At 37.6% G+C, this 19,378-nt stretch overlaps 1 protein-coding gene across 4 annotated transcripts in view; it reads right to left on the bottom strand.

The window, feature by feature from the left end:
- Nucleotides 1-60: 60 nt before the first annotated feature.
- Nucleotides 61-19,378, bottom strand: part of LOC309815345 (UBX domain-containing protein 2A-like) — a 47,627-nt gene continuing 28,309 nt past the window's right edge. For 2 of the 4 annotated variants that reach the window (XM_082642092.1, XM_082642089.1), the window contains exons 4-7: nt 14,526-14,632; nt 11,243-11,380; nt 9,908-10,066; nt 4,605-5,772 (exon numbers count right to left, since the gene is read on the bottom strand). In XM_082642092.1, coding sequence (XP_082498218.1) covers nt 5,580-5,772; nt 9,908-10,066; nt 11,243-11,380; nt 14,526-14,632 — 597 coding nt within the window. In that variant the 3' untranslated portion in view covers nt 4,605-5,579. Of the gene's footprint in view, nt 657-4,604; nt 5,773-7,020; nt 7,424-9,907; nt 10,067-11,242; nt 11,381-14,525; nt 14,633-19,378 lie in introns of those variants that run through there. The other 2 variants (XM_082642091.1, XM_082642090.1) reach the window with 2 other exon arrangements.

The following is a 19,378-nucleotide window of genomic DNA, read 5'->3' as shown; positions in this document are numbered from 1 at the left end:
CCACTCCTGAGGAGGCAACAGAGATGAAAACATGATCACGCAACAACCTGAACACAAATGTTCATAGCAGCACTATTTTTAATAGCTAAAAAGTGGAAACAACCCAAATGTCCATCAGCTAATGGCTATTTAGGTTAGGAATATTCATACAATGGACTATTATTCAGCAATAAAAACGACATGGATGAACCTTAAAAACATTATGTTGTGAAAAAAGCCAGTCACAAAAGACCACATATTGTTGATTCCATTTACATGAAAATGTCCAAATAAATAAACCTATAGGAAGAATGTAGACTTGTGGCTGTCTAGAACTGAGGGTGGAGAAAGACTATTAATGGGGTTTCTTTTAGAGATAAAAATGTTCTAAAATCAGATTGTGATGGCTGCACAATCCTGTGAATATACTAAAAAAACACTGAGTTGTACACTTTAAATGGGTGAATTGTAAGGTATGTGAATTACATCTCAATAGCTTTTTTAAAAAAGGGAATGGATATGCTTCTACTGGATGAAATGATGAAATGCAAATGTGATGGCTGGTGCCAACAGGCTATCTGAAGACCTTAAGTTAACTGGTGCTGAGATCCGCAGATTAACAATACTGGAGTCATGACTTTTGATCTAGCAGCTCTGAACTGCTTCCCTCCGGACTTCTGCATGGGAAATAAAATAAAATGTATTCTGTAAGCCATTATTTTGGATTTCCTATTACAGCTAAATCTAACCCGAAAGTATACACTACCCGGTATAAAGCAAGTCATCCCATTTTCTATGCCTCAATTCCTTAATCTAGAAAACGGGTACCTTCAGTTTCCTTGATTGCAGCCCTAGCAAACAGTGCAAAGATAACTAGGTAATGCATGTGTTAAATATTTAATTTCTTGGAAACTAAACAAACTCAAGGTGAGTTTCTTTGGATAATTTATGTTTGAGCACAACACTTTATATGCAATTTCTGCAGGTTTGGAAACACTTCACTTACAATACTTATACTGTGTTGCATGTACTACCACAATTTTACTTTTGAAGGGAAGTGGGCAACAGAAAAAAAACAAAAAACACCTCCCTCTCTTTTTTGCACAGAAATGTAACTAAAAGGCAGTTTTTCCCCTAACAGTTACTGTTCTGCTTAAAGTGATAGTATATTCCTAATGCAATTTTTAAAGACAAATAGACTTCAATAAATAAAACAGGCCGACAATAATCAAGAAGCCTGCCTTTGGAAACAAAACTAAAGACTGATACACTTAAAAACATCTGAAAGGATGCACACCAATACGTTATTAGTGGTTATCTCTGAAGGGTGGAATAACAGGTGAGCTAAAGATCATTTTAGCATAACTGTATAATTTTCTCCAATGAATATGAATTATCTGTGCAAAAAACATACATTTAAATCAAGTGACAAAGAGCCAAATATTAGTCTACTGAATAAGCCACTTCTATTTGAAGATTCAGTGTGATGAGCAATGTTTAAATTAAATGGTTTGTACTAAGAGCAAAGGGGTAAATCTTACTAAGGAGTCTTCATGCTAGTTCAACTAAGGACACAAAGGATGGTGTAAGAAGTAAACACAACCATTGAGTTAGTATTAAAAATATCACATTTTAACACTTCTGAGTACTAAATGAAAGTAACATTGGTTAAAGTACCTGGCAAACAGAAAGCACCTAATAAATGTTTGTTGATTCTCAAACTGAATGACTTTGCCAAATAAAAATGACAAATGCATCCCTATGTAACTATTTCATAACAAACAAATGTAAATTGTCTCACTGATCCTTTTAATGAACAGTAAGTATTTCATCTTTAAGACAACAGTTCTTTAACCATTAGCAAGATTGCTTTCAAAATACTTCAAGGCACTGAAATAGATGCATACATAATTTCAACACAATTAAGTATAATGAAAAGTATTCTGAATGACAGAAGTATATAAAATAAATAAGATCATCTTTATAACCTGGATAATGCATAGTAATTTAACCAATAAATTAGAATCTGTAAAATTAGATATGTACTTCTGCATATCACCCCCAACAATGGTTTTACACTGATTGATGCCACTTTTGAAACTACTTAGGTCAAACTGTATTCCACATCTAAGATGCTGGCTTTATTTTCAAGTTTGCCTTCCCTTGCTAAATTCGGTTTGTTTTCTAAAGTCAACATGTTTTGGGTATTCTACATATTTAACTAACAACTTTAGAATTTTAAACTTTAATGTAAAAAGCTTTATCAGATGGTTCTCACTTTAGAAAACCTTTAAGTATATCATCCACATTAATCAGAGTTTTCACAGTTACAAAAATGAGGGTTCTTGCTGATGGCAGGTCTTTCTCTACAGAACTTCTCACTGGGGTGTATTCTGCATGTACACACAAGAAAATCTCTAATGTGTCTTTTGGTTATTACTATAAACTGGAAAATCCACAAAGGAGGTCTTTTTATATGTACAAGAAAAATATTTCCAACAAGAAGCCCCTTTATAGAAATATATGGAGAATCAAAAATTGACTTATATTTATGCAAATGAAAATTATAAAATGCTTCATGATAGGCCTATATGAAACATTTTCTTAGATTCTTGAAAATATATTAACAATGACTTACGTTATATCTGATTTTACCATCCTCTCATTTTTTTAAGAATGCCATTATTTTTGTTTTACTAAAGAGACGACTCTACCACAGCCGTAAACGTTACAGACAATAAATATTTTCTATTATATATCTGTTCATTTCTGAGGGTATATGACAAAAGGAAAAGGCTCTCCTTTGTTCTCCCTCTCTTCTTGATAAAAAGACCTCTACCACCTAGAAGGCTGCGAGCTAGAAAAGGAAGCATTCTTAAAATGAACTTCAAACATAAGGTATACCTTATAAATCAGGTCATCTAGTTATGTGTTTATTTCCCTTTTGTTGTCCCTGAGCCTTTAATAAAAAACTCATTTAAATGTTGCAGCCTTGGGCCTCCCTGGTGGCGCAGTGGTTGAGAGTCCGCCTGCCAATGCAGGGGATACGGGTTCGTGCCCCGGTCCGGGAGGATCCCATATGCCGCGGAGCGGCTGGGCCCGTAAGCCATGGCCGCTGAGCCTGCGCATCCGGAGCCTGTGCTCCGCAACGGGAGAGGCCACAACAGTGAGAGGCCCGCAGACCGCCAAAAAAAAAAAAAAAATGTTGCAGCCTTGTCTCAGCTGTGCTTACAGAAGATAAAGCACAGGTTTATCTCATGATTAGTTCAGAATTAAAGGGTGGGAGGACAGTCTAAGAACAAACTGGTGGATTACAATAAAATTTAAAGGTCTAACAGTCCGATTTCAGTTGAGTCTTGCACTGTCCATGATGCAGCACACAGGTTTTATTTTATTAGGGTGGAAGCTTAGTGCAGGATTTCCTGAAGACTGGTTCTCCTACTACATACCTAAGAATTACTTGGGATTAAAAATGTAGACATCTGGAACCCATCCCAAATACAATGAACCGTTAAAATGTGTGTGGTAGGTGGCAGGTAATAGACATTCTGAAAAGCTTCCCAAGTGATTCTTACACATTAAGGCCTGAGAATCACTGCAAATCACTGCTTTTATAAGATTAGCTCTTGCAAGGGTCCTGCAAGGTCAAAACTATTTTCATAATTATACTAAGATGTTATTTGCTTTTTTTCACTTTCTCATGAATGTACAGTAGCATTTACTATAGGCTACATGATGTGTGATACTGCAACAGACATACAGAAGCAGATGAGATTCCATCTGTCTTCTTTAAATCAGACAGTAAAGATATTTCCAAAAAATGAAATACAATGCCACGTTTCTCACTAAATCTTTTTAAATTTTGGAAAAGAGACACTGTTCATAAAAATGTTCTTTATAGTAACATGTTATTTTTAATGAATATTTTATAAGTTTTTATTTTAAATATAATATTAGTATTTATAACCCACATAAGCAACAGGTCTTGAGACCAAAAAGTTTGAGAACTGCTCTTTCCAGCAGACATCCAGCACCCTATGAACATTACTGCTGTTAGGCATGGCCACTTAGTGCCTTGGCACATTCAATGTATATTTCACTTTAAATATGATTCAATAGATCGTCTGCAAAAAGCTTCTTAAACTTATTGTCAGGCAAGGGGATTTAATCTGACAGGGAAATACTGAGTGTAGCCAGTTTTAGTTAAAAATCTAGCATGTTTGGGCTTCCCTGGTGGCGCAGTGGTTGAGAGTCCGCCTGCCGATGCAGGGGACACAGGTTCGTGCCCCGGTCCGGGAAGATCCCACATGCCGCAGAGCGGCTGGGCCCGTGAGCCATGGCCGCTGAGCCAGCACGTCCGGAGCCTGTGCTCCGCGGAGGGAGAGGGCACAGCAGTGAGAGGCCCGCGTACCGCAAAAAAAAAAAAAAAACTAGCATGTTTTCCTTAGTGACATCAGAATGTAATAACTACTCCTGTAATATATAAATGAGCTGTGTGGTGTATGAAGTAGAAAACCATACTTTACACGGCGCATTTAAAAATGTTAATTAGTAACATGACAACACTAGCATTAGGTTCTACGTGAGGCAAACAAACGGTCCACTCCGCACGTTAACGAAGAACAAACCCCTCATTTTTTTTTTTTTTTTTTTTTTGCGGTACGCGGGCCTCTCACTGTTGTGGCCTCTCCCGTTGCGGAGCACAGGCTCCGGATGCGCAGACTCAGCGGCCATGGCTCACGGGCCCAGCCGCTCCGCGGCATGTGGGATCTTCCCGGACCGGGGCACGAACCCGTGTCCCCTGCATTGGCAGGCGGACTCTCAACCACTGCGCCACCACGGAAGCCCCCAAATCCCTAATTTTTGAAAGAAAATAAAGTAGGGGATAAACTGCGGTTCCTAGAGAAAAAAGAATTCTTTTAAATTTATACGTCTCGAAAATGTTGAAATGTATGTCAGCAGATTGATACTGGCTTATACTAAGCTACACAGTTTTATTCTTAAATGAAAATACATCCCAGATACTGTTGCCAAGTTAATATTTGAGTGTATCTTACCATGAGATAATGCTAATTGGGAACACTTCTGAGGTTGAGGCATAGCTGTGGTGAAAGCAGTTCCTTCCAGCCTTTTGATTGTATCTCAGATATAAAAAAATTGCATTGATGTTTTTAACCTGCCATGTATAATTTTTTAATGTATTGCTATTTAAAAAAGTCTGAGACAGCTAACATTTAAACAAATCACTGCTGTTTGGGAATGATGTTTGAATGAAAGATGCTATGAACGTATTTGCTAATTTATGCCGTATTAAGATTTTAAATGATATAGTTATTTAATATATCTTACGTTAAATAACTGGTATTTGAAAATAAGTCTATTTTTCTTTCTGAGTAGCCTTCTGGGAAAAGTTCACTGAATATAGTTTCCAGTCATAGTTTATTTTCCTAACTTGTACTTATTTTAAAATCTTCTCATCAGGAGGGAGTTAAATAGTGCAAAGCCCAGCAAATCTGACTTCCCCCTCATTTTGGTGTGCATGTCCACTTATGACCATCATTTTTCTGGAAACTTTCCACTCAGTGTATCAAAAATCAATGTTATGAAAGTTCTTTAAAAGGTTCAGCGGTTTTTTTGAGTCTTTGAATGATTACAGCATTCTGTAAATTGGCTTCTTCCAGTGTGAGTGTTTCATCTAGTAATTTGAGGAAAGGAAGAGCTGTTGCCAGGGAAAAGGGAGGACTTCTTTGAGATCCTTGGTATTTTTCGATGAAGTCTTTGATGTGGCTTACCCTGCAAAATAGCACAAACTATTAATATAATTTTATGAAGACCCGAATTAGTTAATTTAAGGTAATAACTTGTGATGATACCTGGCTATGTTAATACAGAATAATCAAATTATGATGATGTAAGTACTCACTTGGGCTACCTTTTAAAGGTTCACCCCTGATAATAGTCAGGAATTACTATTCCTTATCTTAGATGTGACAAGGGTATTATAGTTACATTTTGAGTCTCTATTTTTTAGAAACACACTCTGAAATATCTACCTATGAAACTATATGAAGTCTGGGATTTGCTTAACATAGTTCAGTGGGAACTGAGTGATGATGGATCATTATATCCTCTCTTTGCTTTTGCATATGCCTGCAAGTTTCTATAACAGAAAAATCTATATATCTTGCTCTGAATGGATCAGAAATGGTCCAACCAGTAATCCTACACAGACACAGGCTGTATCTCTTCAATAACACGTCAGGCTGTGCTTCAAATCTAGTTAAGAAAATTCTTAACCCAGTGCCCGTAGACTTTCAGTTAGTATAATGAACACTATAGTGTAATATAATCACTGCAGTCTTTTTTTTTTTAATAACAGTGATTTTAAAATATTTATTTATTTATTTTTGGCTGCATTTGATCTTCGTCGCTGCACGCGGGCTTTCTTTAGCTGCGGCAAGCGGGGGCTACTCTTCGTTGCATTGCACGTGCTTCTCATTGCGGTGGCTTGTCTTTGTTACAGAGCATGGGCTCTAGGTGTGTGGGCTTCAGTAGTTGTGGCACATGGGCTCAGTAGTTGTGGCTCGCAGGCTCTAGAGTGCAGGCTCAGTAGTTGTGGTGCACGGGCTTCGTTGCTCTGCGGCATGTGGGATCTTCCCAGACCAGGTCTCGAACCCGTGTCCCCTGCATTGGCAGGCGGATTCTTAACCACGGCGCCACCAGGGAAGTCCTCCCAATCACTGCAATCTTGAAGGTAGCTCAAAGTTATGTTCATGTAAGTATATGCGTGTGTATTTAGAAAGGGAAAGTACGTATACAGTTCATCGAAATTAAGAGGCCACTGGGAGTTCCCTGGTGGCCTAGTGGTTAGGATTCCGGGCTTTCACTGCCATGGCCTGGGTTCAATCCCTGGTCGGGGAGCTGCGATCCTGCAAGCCAGGCGGCACGGCCAAAAAAACCCCCCTGAGATGCCACTGATTCTAAGACTTGTCATTTTATATACTACTAAAATTGTAAAAAATCCAGATTATGACAAAATAGTTTCTTAAACACTAAGAATTTTTATATTTATTGAAAGAGCACTTTTAACTAATTTTCACACAAACATTCATCAAATCACTTTCCTCCGTAATAAGATTAGAATAAAATGGTGAAGTCATTCCTAACAGTTGAACGTTATTCAGACTCAGATCCTTCAAATCACTTCTGATTCAGTCATTGATGTACATGTTTTTCCATATAATACTCCTTTCTGTATCATCGGGTGTGTTGATGATACAGCAGTACTTTGAAAAGTTCTCCACTACTGTCTCTGGGATGATCTTTCATCGAGCTGACGCTTGTTCTGCATGCTTTGAGGCAGATGCCAAGGCAAAGTCAATTGTGTCATGACTGCCATATGGCCAACAAGAAATTATAAGGATGCATCCCCATTTCAGAGATGCTAAAATGTGAAAAAATGTGCAAACAAGAATTAATGAAATATGACATCATCAAAGACAGAATTTTCCCATTCAATCAAATTCACCAGTTGCCACCCTGTTAATCTGTGCAGGTTACCAAAAAAATCAAGAAAATGGTCACTTGTATTTATTGGGGTACCAACAATTGGATAACGAAAGGCTGAAGCTTATGGCAAAGAATATAAATTTAAAAAACCCAATAAAGATTAAAGGAACTGTGCAGTAAAAATTAAAAATGTGTACTGTGATCTCTACAATACTACTACAAGAATAAAGAAATGCCAATCTAAAAAGCTATGAGAGGATAAAAAATAATACTCATTAAGCTCAAAAAGAGGCAAGAAAGGAGGAGTGAAGAATAAAAAGACATGGGGTAAAGAGAAAACAAAAAGCAAGATGGTAGCCTTAAACCTAACTAGTTCAGGATATTATACAACATTACAAAAACTGGACTAAACAGTCCAATTAAAATACAAAGCTTGCTTAATTATCACTTAATAAATACCGTTGGCCAGTCAAAGGTTTTTAAATGCTTCAAGTCATTCAGGGAAAAAAAATGGTAGGTAACTAATTGTTATTGAAAATGCCAGAAGTATTTTTCTAGACAAAGAAGTTGGGATTAAAATATTTTATTTCCCTAAAAAGAAACAAACCTGAGTTGTAGAGAACAAACTTGTGGTTACCAATGGGGGAAGGGTAGGGTGAGACGAACTGGGAGAGTGGGATTGACATATATACACTACTATGTATAAAATAGATAATAATGAGAACCTACTGGCATACAGGCCAGATATGAGAGGGAGTTGTGGTGGCCCAGATCAGGGAATCCGAGTCCAGGTTGGGTGAAGAGGACATCTGTACAGGAAAGCGGCCCATCTTCCTGGTGTCAGACAGAGTCTGACCAGCAGGAGGAGGGCGCCCATGTAGAGGAAGGCAGGTGGGGACGGTTGCAGTATGAGCAGGGTTAGGAGTGTGTCCACACAGAAGAGGTGTTCAGTGCAGAGTGTCAGAAGCCAAGATGGGTTAGGAATATAGGAGAGGTGGTACACAGCAGGCTGTCTCAAGCAGAATAAAAAGAGCATTCATACAGAGGAGGGGCCAACTGCAGTGTGTCAGAACCAGAAAGAGGTGGAAAGTGACCACTCATGGGGGAAGATAGGCAGCACTGACTGCCAGAGCCCAGGAAGGCAAACAGGGCATTGGCATGATGTGATGTGTCAAGAGACCCAGCAGGAAGAGGGAGGCTTCCAGGCTGGGGAGGAGGCAGCAGTAGAAGAAGGAGACTGGTTACATGTAGGAGAACTGATCAATAAATAAATATATTGGGGGCTTTCCTGGTGGCGCAGAGGTTAAGACTCTGTGCTCCCAACGAAGGGGGCCCAGGTTCAATTCCTGGTCAGGGAACTAGGTCACACATGCATACCACAACTAAGAGTTCACATGCCACAACTAAGGAGCCCTCAAGCCGCAACTAAGGAGCCCACCTGCTGCAACTAAGATCCAGCGCAACCAATAAATAAATAAACATTTTAAAAAATAATAATAAATATATTGAGAATAACTGGAGCCAGGTTTCTCACTGAAGGAAGTTAAACTGAAGAAAGTGAAGAAGTTAATTACAAATATGGAAAGGGGAAAACTAGAATAAACCCTGTGGTGGTGGATTGAAATTAGAGCTATCTATGTGAACTCATGGTTTTCGCTACGCAAAGATATAGAAATACATTTGTCAATGTGTGTTAGTTTGTGTATATATATGCATATGTGTATGTATGTAGAGACACCTGTAGCTCTTTCCACGCAGAGGGCCTGGAATGGTGGCAATAAGTATACCTAGTAACCAGATCCTCAATACCCTTGGCCACTAAAAAGAACCAGGGCTTCTTAGAAAACGTACAGAATGAACCTGAAAAAATATTTTGTGCCAATAAACAAGAAAATGCTCAGAGAATGATGGGAAGATGTAAAAAGTTTAAAGGAGGTCCCAGGGACTTGGAAACCTATATACAATATGTTCCTACTTTAATTAAAATGAAAAAACATTTTAAGACGAGATAAAAGACTGGAAAAATCCATCAAACTAGTAGTAGTGATTATCTCTGGGTGACGGAATTTAACTTGATTTCAATTTCTTTCAGTACTTTCCTGTATTATCATTCCTTTTCTACAATTAACAGAAAAATACACACATAATGCTAATGATCAACTTAAAAACATACTAAAAATAATTCTTTCAAAATTATGTATCTAGGTAAACAGGAAAACTAATGAAATGATAATCCATAAAACAGACTGAAAATACTTCATTAATGTCCAAGAATTTCCATTGTCATGAAACATTATGCTTAGAGAACTATTTATTAAGATCCTTAGTTCTTAAAAATAGCTGTTGACTGACCCGAAAAGAAGAAATACAATTAAAACTTAGGGAACAAATCAGACAAATAATGAAATGGAAGACTCACCTATGAGAAATGTTAAATTTCTGGACAATCCTTTTCCCATTGGCTAACCAGATCTGTATATTAGTGATGGGTTCCAGACTGTTTAGTGGGACAGTAGACAACTTATTTTTATTCTCAACTTCAATAGTCCTCGCTTTAGAAACAATTTTTGGTGTAGCACTAAGAAAATCCAGACAACAAGTCAGATGCATGTTTTTCATTAAGCAGAACTTTATCATTAAACAATTACTATAAAAACTTTACAGTGAGTATAGCTTTTCGGAAGATTTTGGCTAGTCACAGCTGTTCCCTAACAGAAAAAGATATTAGTATCAGTTATATCCATCATACATGATGATCATAGGAATCTAATAAAATTATGCACATCTAAGTAATTTGTAAGCTTGTGGACTGTTATGTAAGTATACCTGAAGAGTGTACTTATGTATTTGAATCGTGCCTTACAGAACAATTTTATAGTGCTGACAGATCCGTGGACTTTACCTTTACCTACTCCCCAGGTTAAAATTTCTAAAAGAAATTGTAAGTTCTCTGTAGAGAACAGTCCTTGGGTTATAAAGGAAATGAAAGGAAACAAAGTATTCCCTCATCACTCTGAAAGTCACATTGGGATATTTTTCCATGTGTGGATGAATATGCATTTATATACCTTACCAATCTTCATAATTAATATATGAGAATTCATAAAAATGAAAGCAATCCTATATTTAACCTCTTTGCATATTCTTCCATAGGCATAATTAGATAAGATGAATACTGCAAAGTTTGAAAATATTGGGCTGGTCAAAAAGTTCGTTCGGGTTTTTTGGAAGAGCGTATGAAAAACCCGAACGAACTTCTTGGCCAACCCAATAATTAAAGGCTCTGATACTGATACTAACTTTATCAGGCATTATTTCACTTTTATTACCTCAAAATTCAGATGCTGATCAGAGGACACAATGCTGAAGGCATTGGTAACTATAATACAGAACCTTATATCCAAAAGCTAGCCTATGTACTCTGTGACATTAATGGCAAAGCTCAAGTGGTGGGTGCAAGGGAGAAAAAATGATTTATCCACCCAATTTTGCCCAACGTCCTCACTAAGCCAGGCACTTTTGATCGGACAAAACCAAAAAAGCCACCATGACTTTTTAGTATAGTGCCAGCATATGTTAATTTACACTAAGGTGAATATGACTTAGAAGTTCTCATAAAAGTTAACATGAAAAATCTCATTTCCAATGGGAGAAATGATAACTCTATATGTGTGGTCTACATAGTAAAATAATGACAAGCTGAATATTAGTCAAACCTCTGCTTATGGAAATTACAGATCATGAGCCTACTCACCTTCCCAGTCTGTGACCCTGTCCTGAGAAGGGCTGGAACACAGGCTTCGTTGACATACATACTTCATTTTTCTTATCTTCAACTTTAACATCGACCTCCTCTTTATCAAAAACTCCCTGTAATTCTAAAGGTAATTCCCTTGGAAAGTAAAGAAAGAAAGTGATAAAGCCCCTAATATGTTTTTTCTTTCTCTGAAAAACATACTGTGCATGTAAAAAGAATAGAAAAATATACAGAAATAAGAGGCATATATATTCTATACAATAAAAACTAAATGTATTTAAAATAATACAGTTAGAGAAAAATCAAGCTCTTATTTCATTCTTTAAAATGAAAATATAGCTACAGGCTGGTTCTAGAAAAACAAGACATAAAAAAATGTAAACACATGTAGACTTAAGAAAGAAAATGACAGCCCCCTACCCCCAAAGTGACAGTCCTTATAATTCCACTCTCACTCTAATAAAAAACTTTGCGGTGTATCTCCTAAATTTTCTCTCTCTATATAGTAAAATTCCACATAATAATTATATTTTTTCCAAAGATGGTATCATTCTATGCACACTATTCTGTATTTTGCAAACTGCTTTAAAAAAAAAAAAAGCAATATACCACAGAAATCTTCTCATGTTAGTATATGGATATATGTCATTCATTTTTACCACATGCACATTGTTATTCTGTTATAAAGTAGATCAAATGGTACAAACATATAAAATACTCTTTTCATCTTTTTCTTACTGATTTGTAAGAAATATGTATATATTCCATTTACAGGATATATATGAAACAAGTATTCCCAGTTTGGCATTTTACATAATCAAATTTATCTTTCTTATATTGCTTCTGGGATTCATGCCAACTATAGCTATATGCAACAACATGGATGAATATCCCAGAGAAATAAGTTGAGTAGACACAAAAAATAAACACATTGCATTTACATAGTTCAAAAAAACAGATAAAATGAAAAAATTATAAAGAAAAGCAAAAAACCATAAAGAAAAGCAAAGACCAACTTACTACTGAAGTTAGGATAGCGTTACTTCTGTGATATTACTACAAATAATGTGTAATTTAATCTTATCATGAGGACGAAATCAGATAAATCTGAATTGAGAGACATTCTATATAATTTGGGCCCATAATCTTCAAGTGTCAAGGTCATTAAAAACAGACAAAAACAAAAACTGAGAAACTGTTCCCTCCTGAAGGAGACTAAAGAGACATGACATTTACAAGCAATGTGTAATTCTGAATTGGATGCTTTTGCTATAAAGGATAATATTAAGATAAAAAGTGAAACTTGAATACATTCTGAGGAATAATTGGTAATAATATTATACATCAATAGATGGTTGTATTGTGGTTACATAGGAAAATATATTTCCTTTTTAATAAAAATACAAACTAAAGTATTCAGGATGATGGGGCATCACTTTAGCAACTTACTCTCAAATGCTTTTACAGAAGTTCTTTGTACCACACTTGCAACTTTTGTATTAGTTTGAAAAAGATTCCAAATTAATTATATTATATAATATAGAGCCATTTAAAATCTGTATATACGTTGTACATATACATACATACAGACCTATATGTGTATGTATATATTGAAAATTGGTTAGATGTAGAATACTATCAACCCTTCTGAAATAAAAACTGACCAAAATAAGTACATTACACCATTAAATTGATGTTACACATAAAATCATGTGCTAAGGACAGTGCCATAGGACAGATATTTAATTTTGTGTATCTTTTTAGGAAAGCAAGAGCATGAATATGAGCATCAATTGCAGAAAGAATGTTCATGCTTTTTATTCATTAATTTTCTTTCTATCAATCTAACATGAAAGAGTAATCGGAGGTTCTGTTAGAACTTTAATTATAAGAAAACATAGGAGTAAGGGACTTCCCTGGTGGTCCAGCGGTTAAGACTCTACGCTCCCAATGCAGGGGGCCCAGGTTCCATCCCTGGTCAGGGAATTAGATCCCACATGCCAAAACTAAAAGATCCCACATGCTGCAACTAAAGATCCAGCATGTATCAACTAAAGATTGCACGTGCTGCCACTAAAGATCCCACATGCTGCAACTAAGACCTGGCGCAGCCAAATAAATAAAATAAATAAATATTTAAAAAACAAAGAAAAGAAAAGGAAAACATAGGAGCAATATCTTCAAGGCCCTGTGGCCTGTGTGCCACAACTACTGAGCCCACATGCCACAACTACTGAGCCTGAGCTCTAGAACCCGTGAGCCACAACTACTGAGCCCGCGTGCCATAACTACTGAAGCCCACGTGCCTAGAGCTTGTGCTCCGCAACAAGAGAAGCCACCACAATGAGAAGCCCACGCACTGCAATGAAGAGTAGCTCCCAGTCACCGCAACTAGAGAAAGCTGAGCACAGGAAGGAAGACCCAATGCAGCTAAAAAAAAAAAAAAAAAAAAAAAAAAAAAGACACGTAGGGCTTCCCTGGTGGCGCAGTGGTTGAGAGTCCGCCTGCTGATGCAGGGGACACGGGCTCGTGCCCCAGTCTGGGAAGATCCCACATGCTGCGGAGCGGATAGGCCCGTGAGCCATGGCCACTGAGCCTGTGTGTCCAGAGCCTGTGCTCCGCAACGGGAGAGGCCACCACAGTGAGAGGCCCGCGTACCACAAAAACAAACAAACAAACAAAAAAGTGAATTAATTTAAGTCAGCTTTTGGTTGGTCAGAATTCAAATTCCTGACCCTTCAAAATTACAGCTGTGGTTCTTTTAAGAAAACTCATCTTATGAAAAAATCTGAATTTATAAAAGAAAAAGTGTCTTTGAATGCACAGGAACATGTGAACAACATTAAAAGGAATCTTCTAAATGAAATATATCTAAAATATTCTTCTTGGACTTCCCTGGTGGTGCAGTGGTTAAGAATCCGCCTGCCAATGCAGGGGACACGGGTTCGAGCCCTGGTCTGGGAAGATCCCACATGCCGTGGAGCAACTAAGCCCTTGCGCCACGACTACTCAGCCTGCGCTCTAGAGGCCTCGAGCCACAACTACCGAGCCCGTGTGCCACAACTACTGAAGGCCACGCACCTAGAGCCCGTGCTCCGCAACAAGAGAAGCTACCGCAGTGAGAAGCCCACGCACCGCAACAAAGAGTAGCCCCCACTCTCCTCAACTAGAGAAAGCCCGCGGGCAGCAATGATGACCCAACACAGCCAAAAATAAATTAATTAATTTTAAATAAATAAATAAATAAATAAATATCCCTCTATTTACAAAGACTGCTTACCCTTTTTTGATGGAGTTCAGAAACTGCTGACTTGCACCATCAGAATAACTTCTGAAATCATCATTGACTGTGAATCCATTTTTCCATAATTTTATACTTACATCTGCCTGCAAAGCAGTAAGAAACAAGATGCATCATGTTAATAAATGAAGTGTACTAATAAACTAAAAGCCCCTTGAAACTTTCTTCTATCAGTGTATATTTTCTGTATCAATCTTTTCTTTAAAATAGAGATATAACTGACATATAACCTTGTATTAGTCTTAGGTATACAACATAATGGTTTGATATATATATCTATTGCAAGATGATTACAGAATAAGTGTACTTAACATCCACCACCGCACACAGCTACAAATTTTTTAAATATACCATTCTTAACAGCAAGCTTCAAATGTAAAATATCAAAAATTATAATGTATACATAAAATATGGTTCATTGGGCCTCCCTGGTGGCGCAGTGGTTGAGAGTCCGCCTGCCGATGCAGGGGATACGGGTTCGTGCCCCGGTCTGGGAGGATCCCATGTGCCGCGGAGCGGATGGGCCCGTGAGCCATGGCCGCTGGGCCTGCGCGTCCGGAGCCTGTGCTCCGCAACGGGAGAGGCCACAACAGTGAGAGGCCCGCATACCGCAAAAAGAAAAAAAAAAAAAAATATGGTTCATAATGAATAATATTTTCAAATAATTCATTAATAAGCTTCTTTAAGAGAGGTCATTTGCAAAAATATTCTGTGCCCTGTCTAAGAGGACACTAAAGCTTTCTGGCCAGAACAGACTTCTCAACAGTTTAGAGAATGACTCTGAAATGACTTGAATATTAAGAAGAATAAAGGGGGAAAAGAAACTATGAGTAATTAATGGCTATTCCTTCAAATATAAACTATCAGTGTTACTGTTATCAATATTTCATCTCTCAACATCTTGTTGATCATCTCCTAAGAACATTATTTATTCACTCATTGAATCAAAGAAGTCACTGTAGAAATACAGAAAGGTTCAGAAATACAGTAGGATGCAGGGATGCTTCAGGCTGAACACAGAAGGACTTATAAAAAACCATTTAAGAAAATAGACTATTAGAGGCCTTCCCTTGTCTCTAGCATTTATTCATTCAGCATATGTTTATTGAGTGCCTAATATGTAACAGGCACTCCACTAAGATGTTAGGGAAAACAATCACAATAATGATAGCATATATTATTAGCCTGCCTGCCTATCTATCTGTCTGTCTGTCTATGTACTTATCTGGGAGAGCACTTGTGTGTACACTTACATGTACCAAACACTGTTTAAAGTACTTTCCCTACATGTATTTATTTAATCCTCCTAAAATCCACACAAGGTGGGTATTATTATCCTTTTTATAGATGGGAAATTAGAAACACAAAAGATTAATTAAATTGCCCAATATCACATGGTCAGTAAGGGTGGAGCTGGGGTTGGAATCCATACTCTTAACCACTATATTATATTACCTCTTTTTTTTTTTACCTATAACCAAACTGCCAAGACTCTGCTCTCATGGTACTCACAGAAAAGAAAGAGAACTAAAAAAATTGTACAAATGAACTTACTCACACAAAAGAAATAGAGTCACAGATGTAGGAAACAAACTTATGGTTACCAAGGGGGAAAGTGGCAGGGAGGGATAAATTGGGAGATTGGAATTAACACATATATAAAACAGACAACTAATAAGGACCTGCAGTATAGCACAGGGAATTCTACTCAATACTCTGTAATAACCTATACAGGAAAAGAATCTAAAAAAGAGTGGATATATGTATATGTGTAACTGACTCACTTCGCTGTACAGCAGAAACTAATACAACATTGTAAATCAACTATACTCCAATAAAAATTAATTAAAAAAAAAGAAAAGAATGAGAACAAAACAAATAGGAAAAGAGTACATAAAGATACTGAGGAGGGGAATTCCCTAGCAGTCCAGTGGTTAGGACCGGTACTTTCACTGCTGAGGGCCCGGGGTTCAATCCCTGGTCAAGGAACTATCCCACAAGCTGCATGGGCCAAAAAAAAAAAAGACACTGAGGAAAACAGAAGAAACTTAAAAACAAAAACGCAAAAACGATAATTAATACACTTATATAAGAGAGGATGTTTGAGAGGGAGTAGGAGGGAATATTCAGGGAGCAAAAGAGCTCTTAGAAACTTAAAATGGAAATTAAACAAAAGGATTGAATATAAGGTTGAAGAAATATTACAATTAAAATAGAACAAAACAACAAAGAGGTGGAAAACAGGAGAAATAATAAGAGACTCAGTCCCAGAGATCCATTATCTAAGTAAAAATACTCTAGAGAGACAGGAAACAGAGGGGAGCAAAATATCGAGAAGCAACATGAGAAAATGTCCTAGAAGAGTAAAATACAAGTTTCTGTATTGAATGAATGAAAAAGAATCTATACCAAGGCCCATCAGAACATGAGGAGATTAAAGAAAAGATTCTAATAGGTTGCGGGGAGCAAAAACATGCCACACACACAGGCTCAGATGCCAAAACAGCAATCTATCAATCATGTGTGAAGGCAGAATAAAGGCAAATTCAGGTGCGCAAGGTTTTAAGCCATCCATTTCCCACGCACTCTTTTTACACGCACTTTCTGCATAAAACACCTCAAGACTGGCTTCATAAAATTAGAAACATACAGGGTAGGGGTTGGGAGAGGCACAGAATTCAGTGCACCAGAAGTGAGAGGAGAGATAAATAAAGTGCTCAGGATCATAGATTCCAGGGCAGCAGCAGTGTAACTCCCCTAGAGGACATCGGAGAAAGAAGGGCTTCACCACAGTTGTCCTTCAGAAAAAAGTAAACTGGTAAAATTATCTAATATGTTCAAACATACTGGAAAAAGATACAGCCTTCTATCAGAGTTCAGGGATAAATTAATGACAGCCACAAAGAAAATAAAGGCAAACTGGAAGGGAAAAAACTACTAATTCTAGTGAAAATTTAAAAGGCAGTCAGGAAAAGAAATATCATCACACACTATATGACTCAGTGATGCTGGACAGTATTTACAAAGTCATAAAGATATAAACAATGATAATTGATTTAATCCCAAATTATGATATAATTATGTTAGTCAAATGAGAGGAGGTGGTTTGGGGATGAGGGGAAGGAAGAATAAGAGCTAAATTCTCATTTTCTATTTTAAAAAAGTCAATACATAATTTGAAAAAACCTAAAAAATCAAGAACTATCATTTTTAGTATATTCTTAGAAATACAGTCTTTATACAAGAAGAAATAGTTAAGACTACCTCTGGGTAGTGATTACCTCTGGGAATTAGATATCATGGCCATGGAGGAACCGGGCTGCTATTTTTCAACCTAAGCCCTTCAGACTTCAGTCTGAAGAACTAAAGAACTCTCTTCGAGCTCTCAATGCAGGGGGTCCAGATTCGATCCCTGGTCAGGGAACTAGACCTCACATGCGTGTCGCAACTAAGAGTTTGCATGCCACAGCTAAGGAGCCCGCCTGCCGCAACTGAGACACAGTGCAACCAAATAAAATAAATAAAAAATATATTTAAAAAAATTTTAAGGCAAATTAGAGTAAAGGGATCTCTTTCATGTCTGACTTCGAAAAGCCAGCTAGATTCTCATAATTGCTGCTGCCTTCAGTCTGCTGTGATATGGCATTTTGATTGAAGTACATTAAAAAAAACAAAAATCAAGCCTCAAACAGATATGTAGTTGCAAAAAGCATTTTAATAGCTTTTCCAAGATACTACCTCAAAATGTAGTAAGTGGTAGTATCTCAAAAGTTAGTTGAGGGCTTCCCTGGTGGTGCAGTGGTTGAGAGTCCGCCTGCTGATGCAGGGGACACAGGTTCGTGCCCCAGTCTGGGAAGATCCCACATGCCGCGGAGCGGCTAGGCCCGTGAGCCATGGCTGCTGGGCCTGTGCGTCCGGAGCCTGTGCTCCGCAACGGGAGAGGCCACAACAGTGAGAGGCCTGCGTACCGCAAAAAAAAAAGTTAGTTGAAAATATCACATGATAACCCTTATGTAGAATCTAAAAAAATGATACAAGTGAATATATTTACAAAACAGAAACAGACTCATAGATATAGAAAACAAACTTATGGCTACTGAAGGGGAAAGGTGGGGTGAGGGATAAATTAGGAGTTTGGGATTAACAGATAAACACTACTACATATAAAATAGATAAACAACAAGGGCCTCCTGCATAGCACACAGAACTTATATTCACTATCTTGTAATAACCTATAATGAAAAAGAATTTGAAAAATATATATAACACATATATTTTATATATATTATATATATCATATATATTTTTATATACATTATATGTATTATATATATTATATATATGTTATATATATATAAAAAAACAGACTCACTTTGCTGTACATCTGAAACTAACACAACTTTTTTCTTTTTTTGGCCATGCCACGTGGCTTGTGGGATCTTAGCTCCCCAGCGAGGGACTGAACCTGTGTCCTCAGCAGGGAAAGCTCAGAGTCCTAACCACTGGACGGCCAGGGAATTTCTTAACACAACATTTTAAATCAACTGTACTTCAACTAAAAAAAAAAAAAAAGTCGAGGGACCTCCCTGGTGGCACAGTGGCTAAGAATCTGCCTGCCAATGCAGGCGACACAGGTTCGATCTCTGGTCTGGGAAGATCCCACGTGCCGTGGAGCAACTAAGCCCGTGTGCCACAACTACGGAGCCTACACTCTAGAGCCTGCAAGCCACAGCTACTGAGCCCACGTGCCACAACTACTGAAGCCTGCGCGCCTAGAGCCTGTGCTCCTCAACAAGAGAAGCCATCGCAGTGAGAAGCATGCACACTGCAAC

The sequence above is a fragment of the Mesoplodon mirus genome, assembly GCF_964341445.2.
Source record: "Mesoplodon mirus genome assembly, chromosome: 14".
Classification (NCBI taxonomy): domain Eukaryota; kingdom Metazoa; phylum Chordata; class Mammalia; order Artiodactyla; family Ziphiidae; genus Mesoplodon; species Mesoplodon mirus.
The sequence above is the reverse complement of the archived record's forward strand: the minus strand, read 5'-3'. Positions and strand labels throughout refer to the sequence as shown.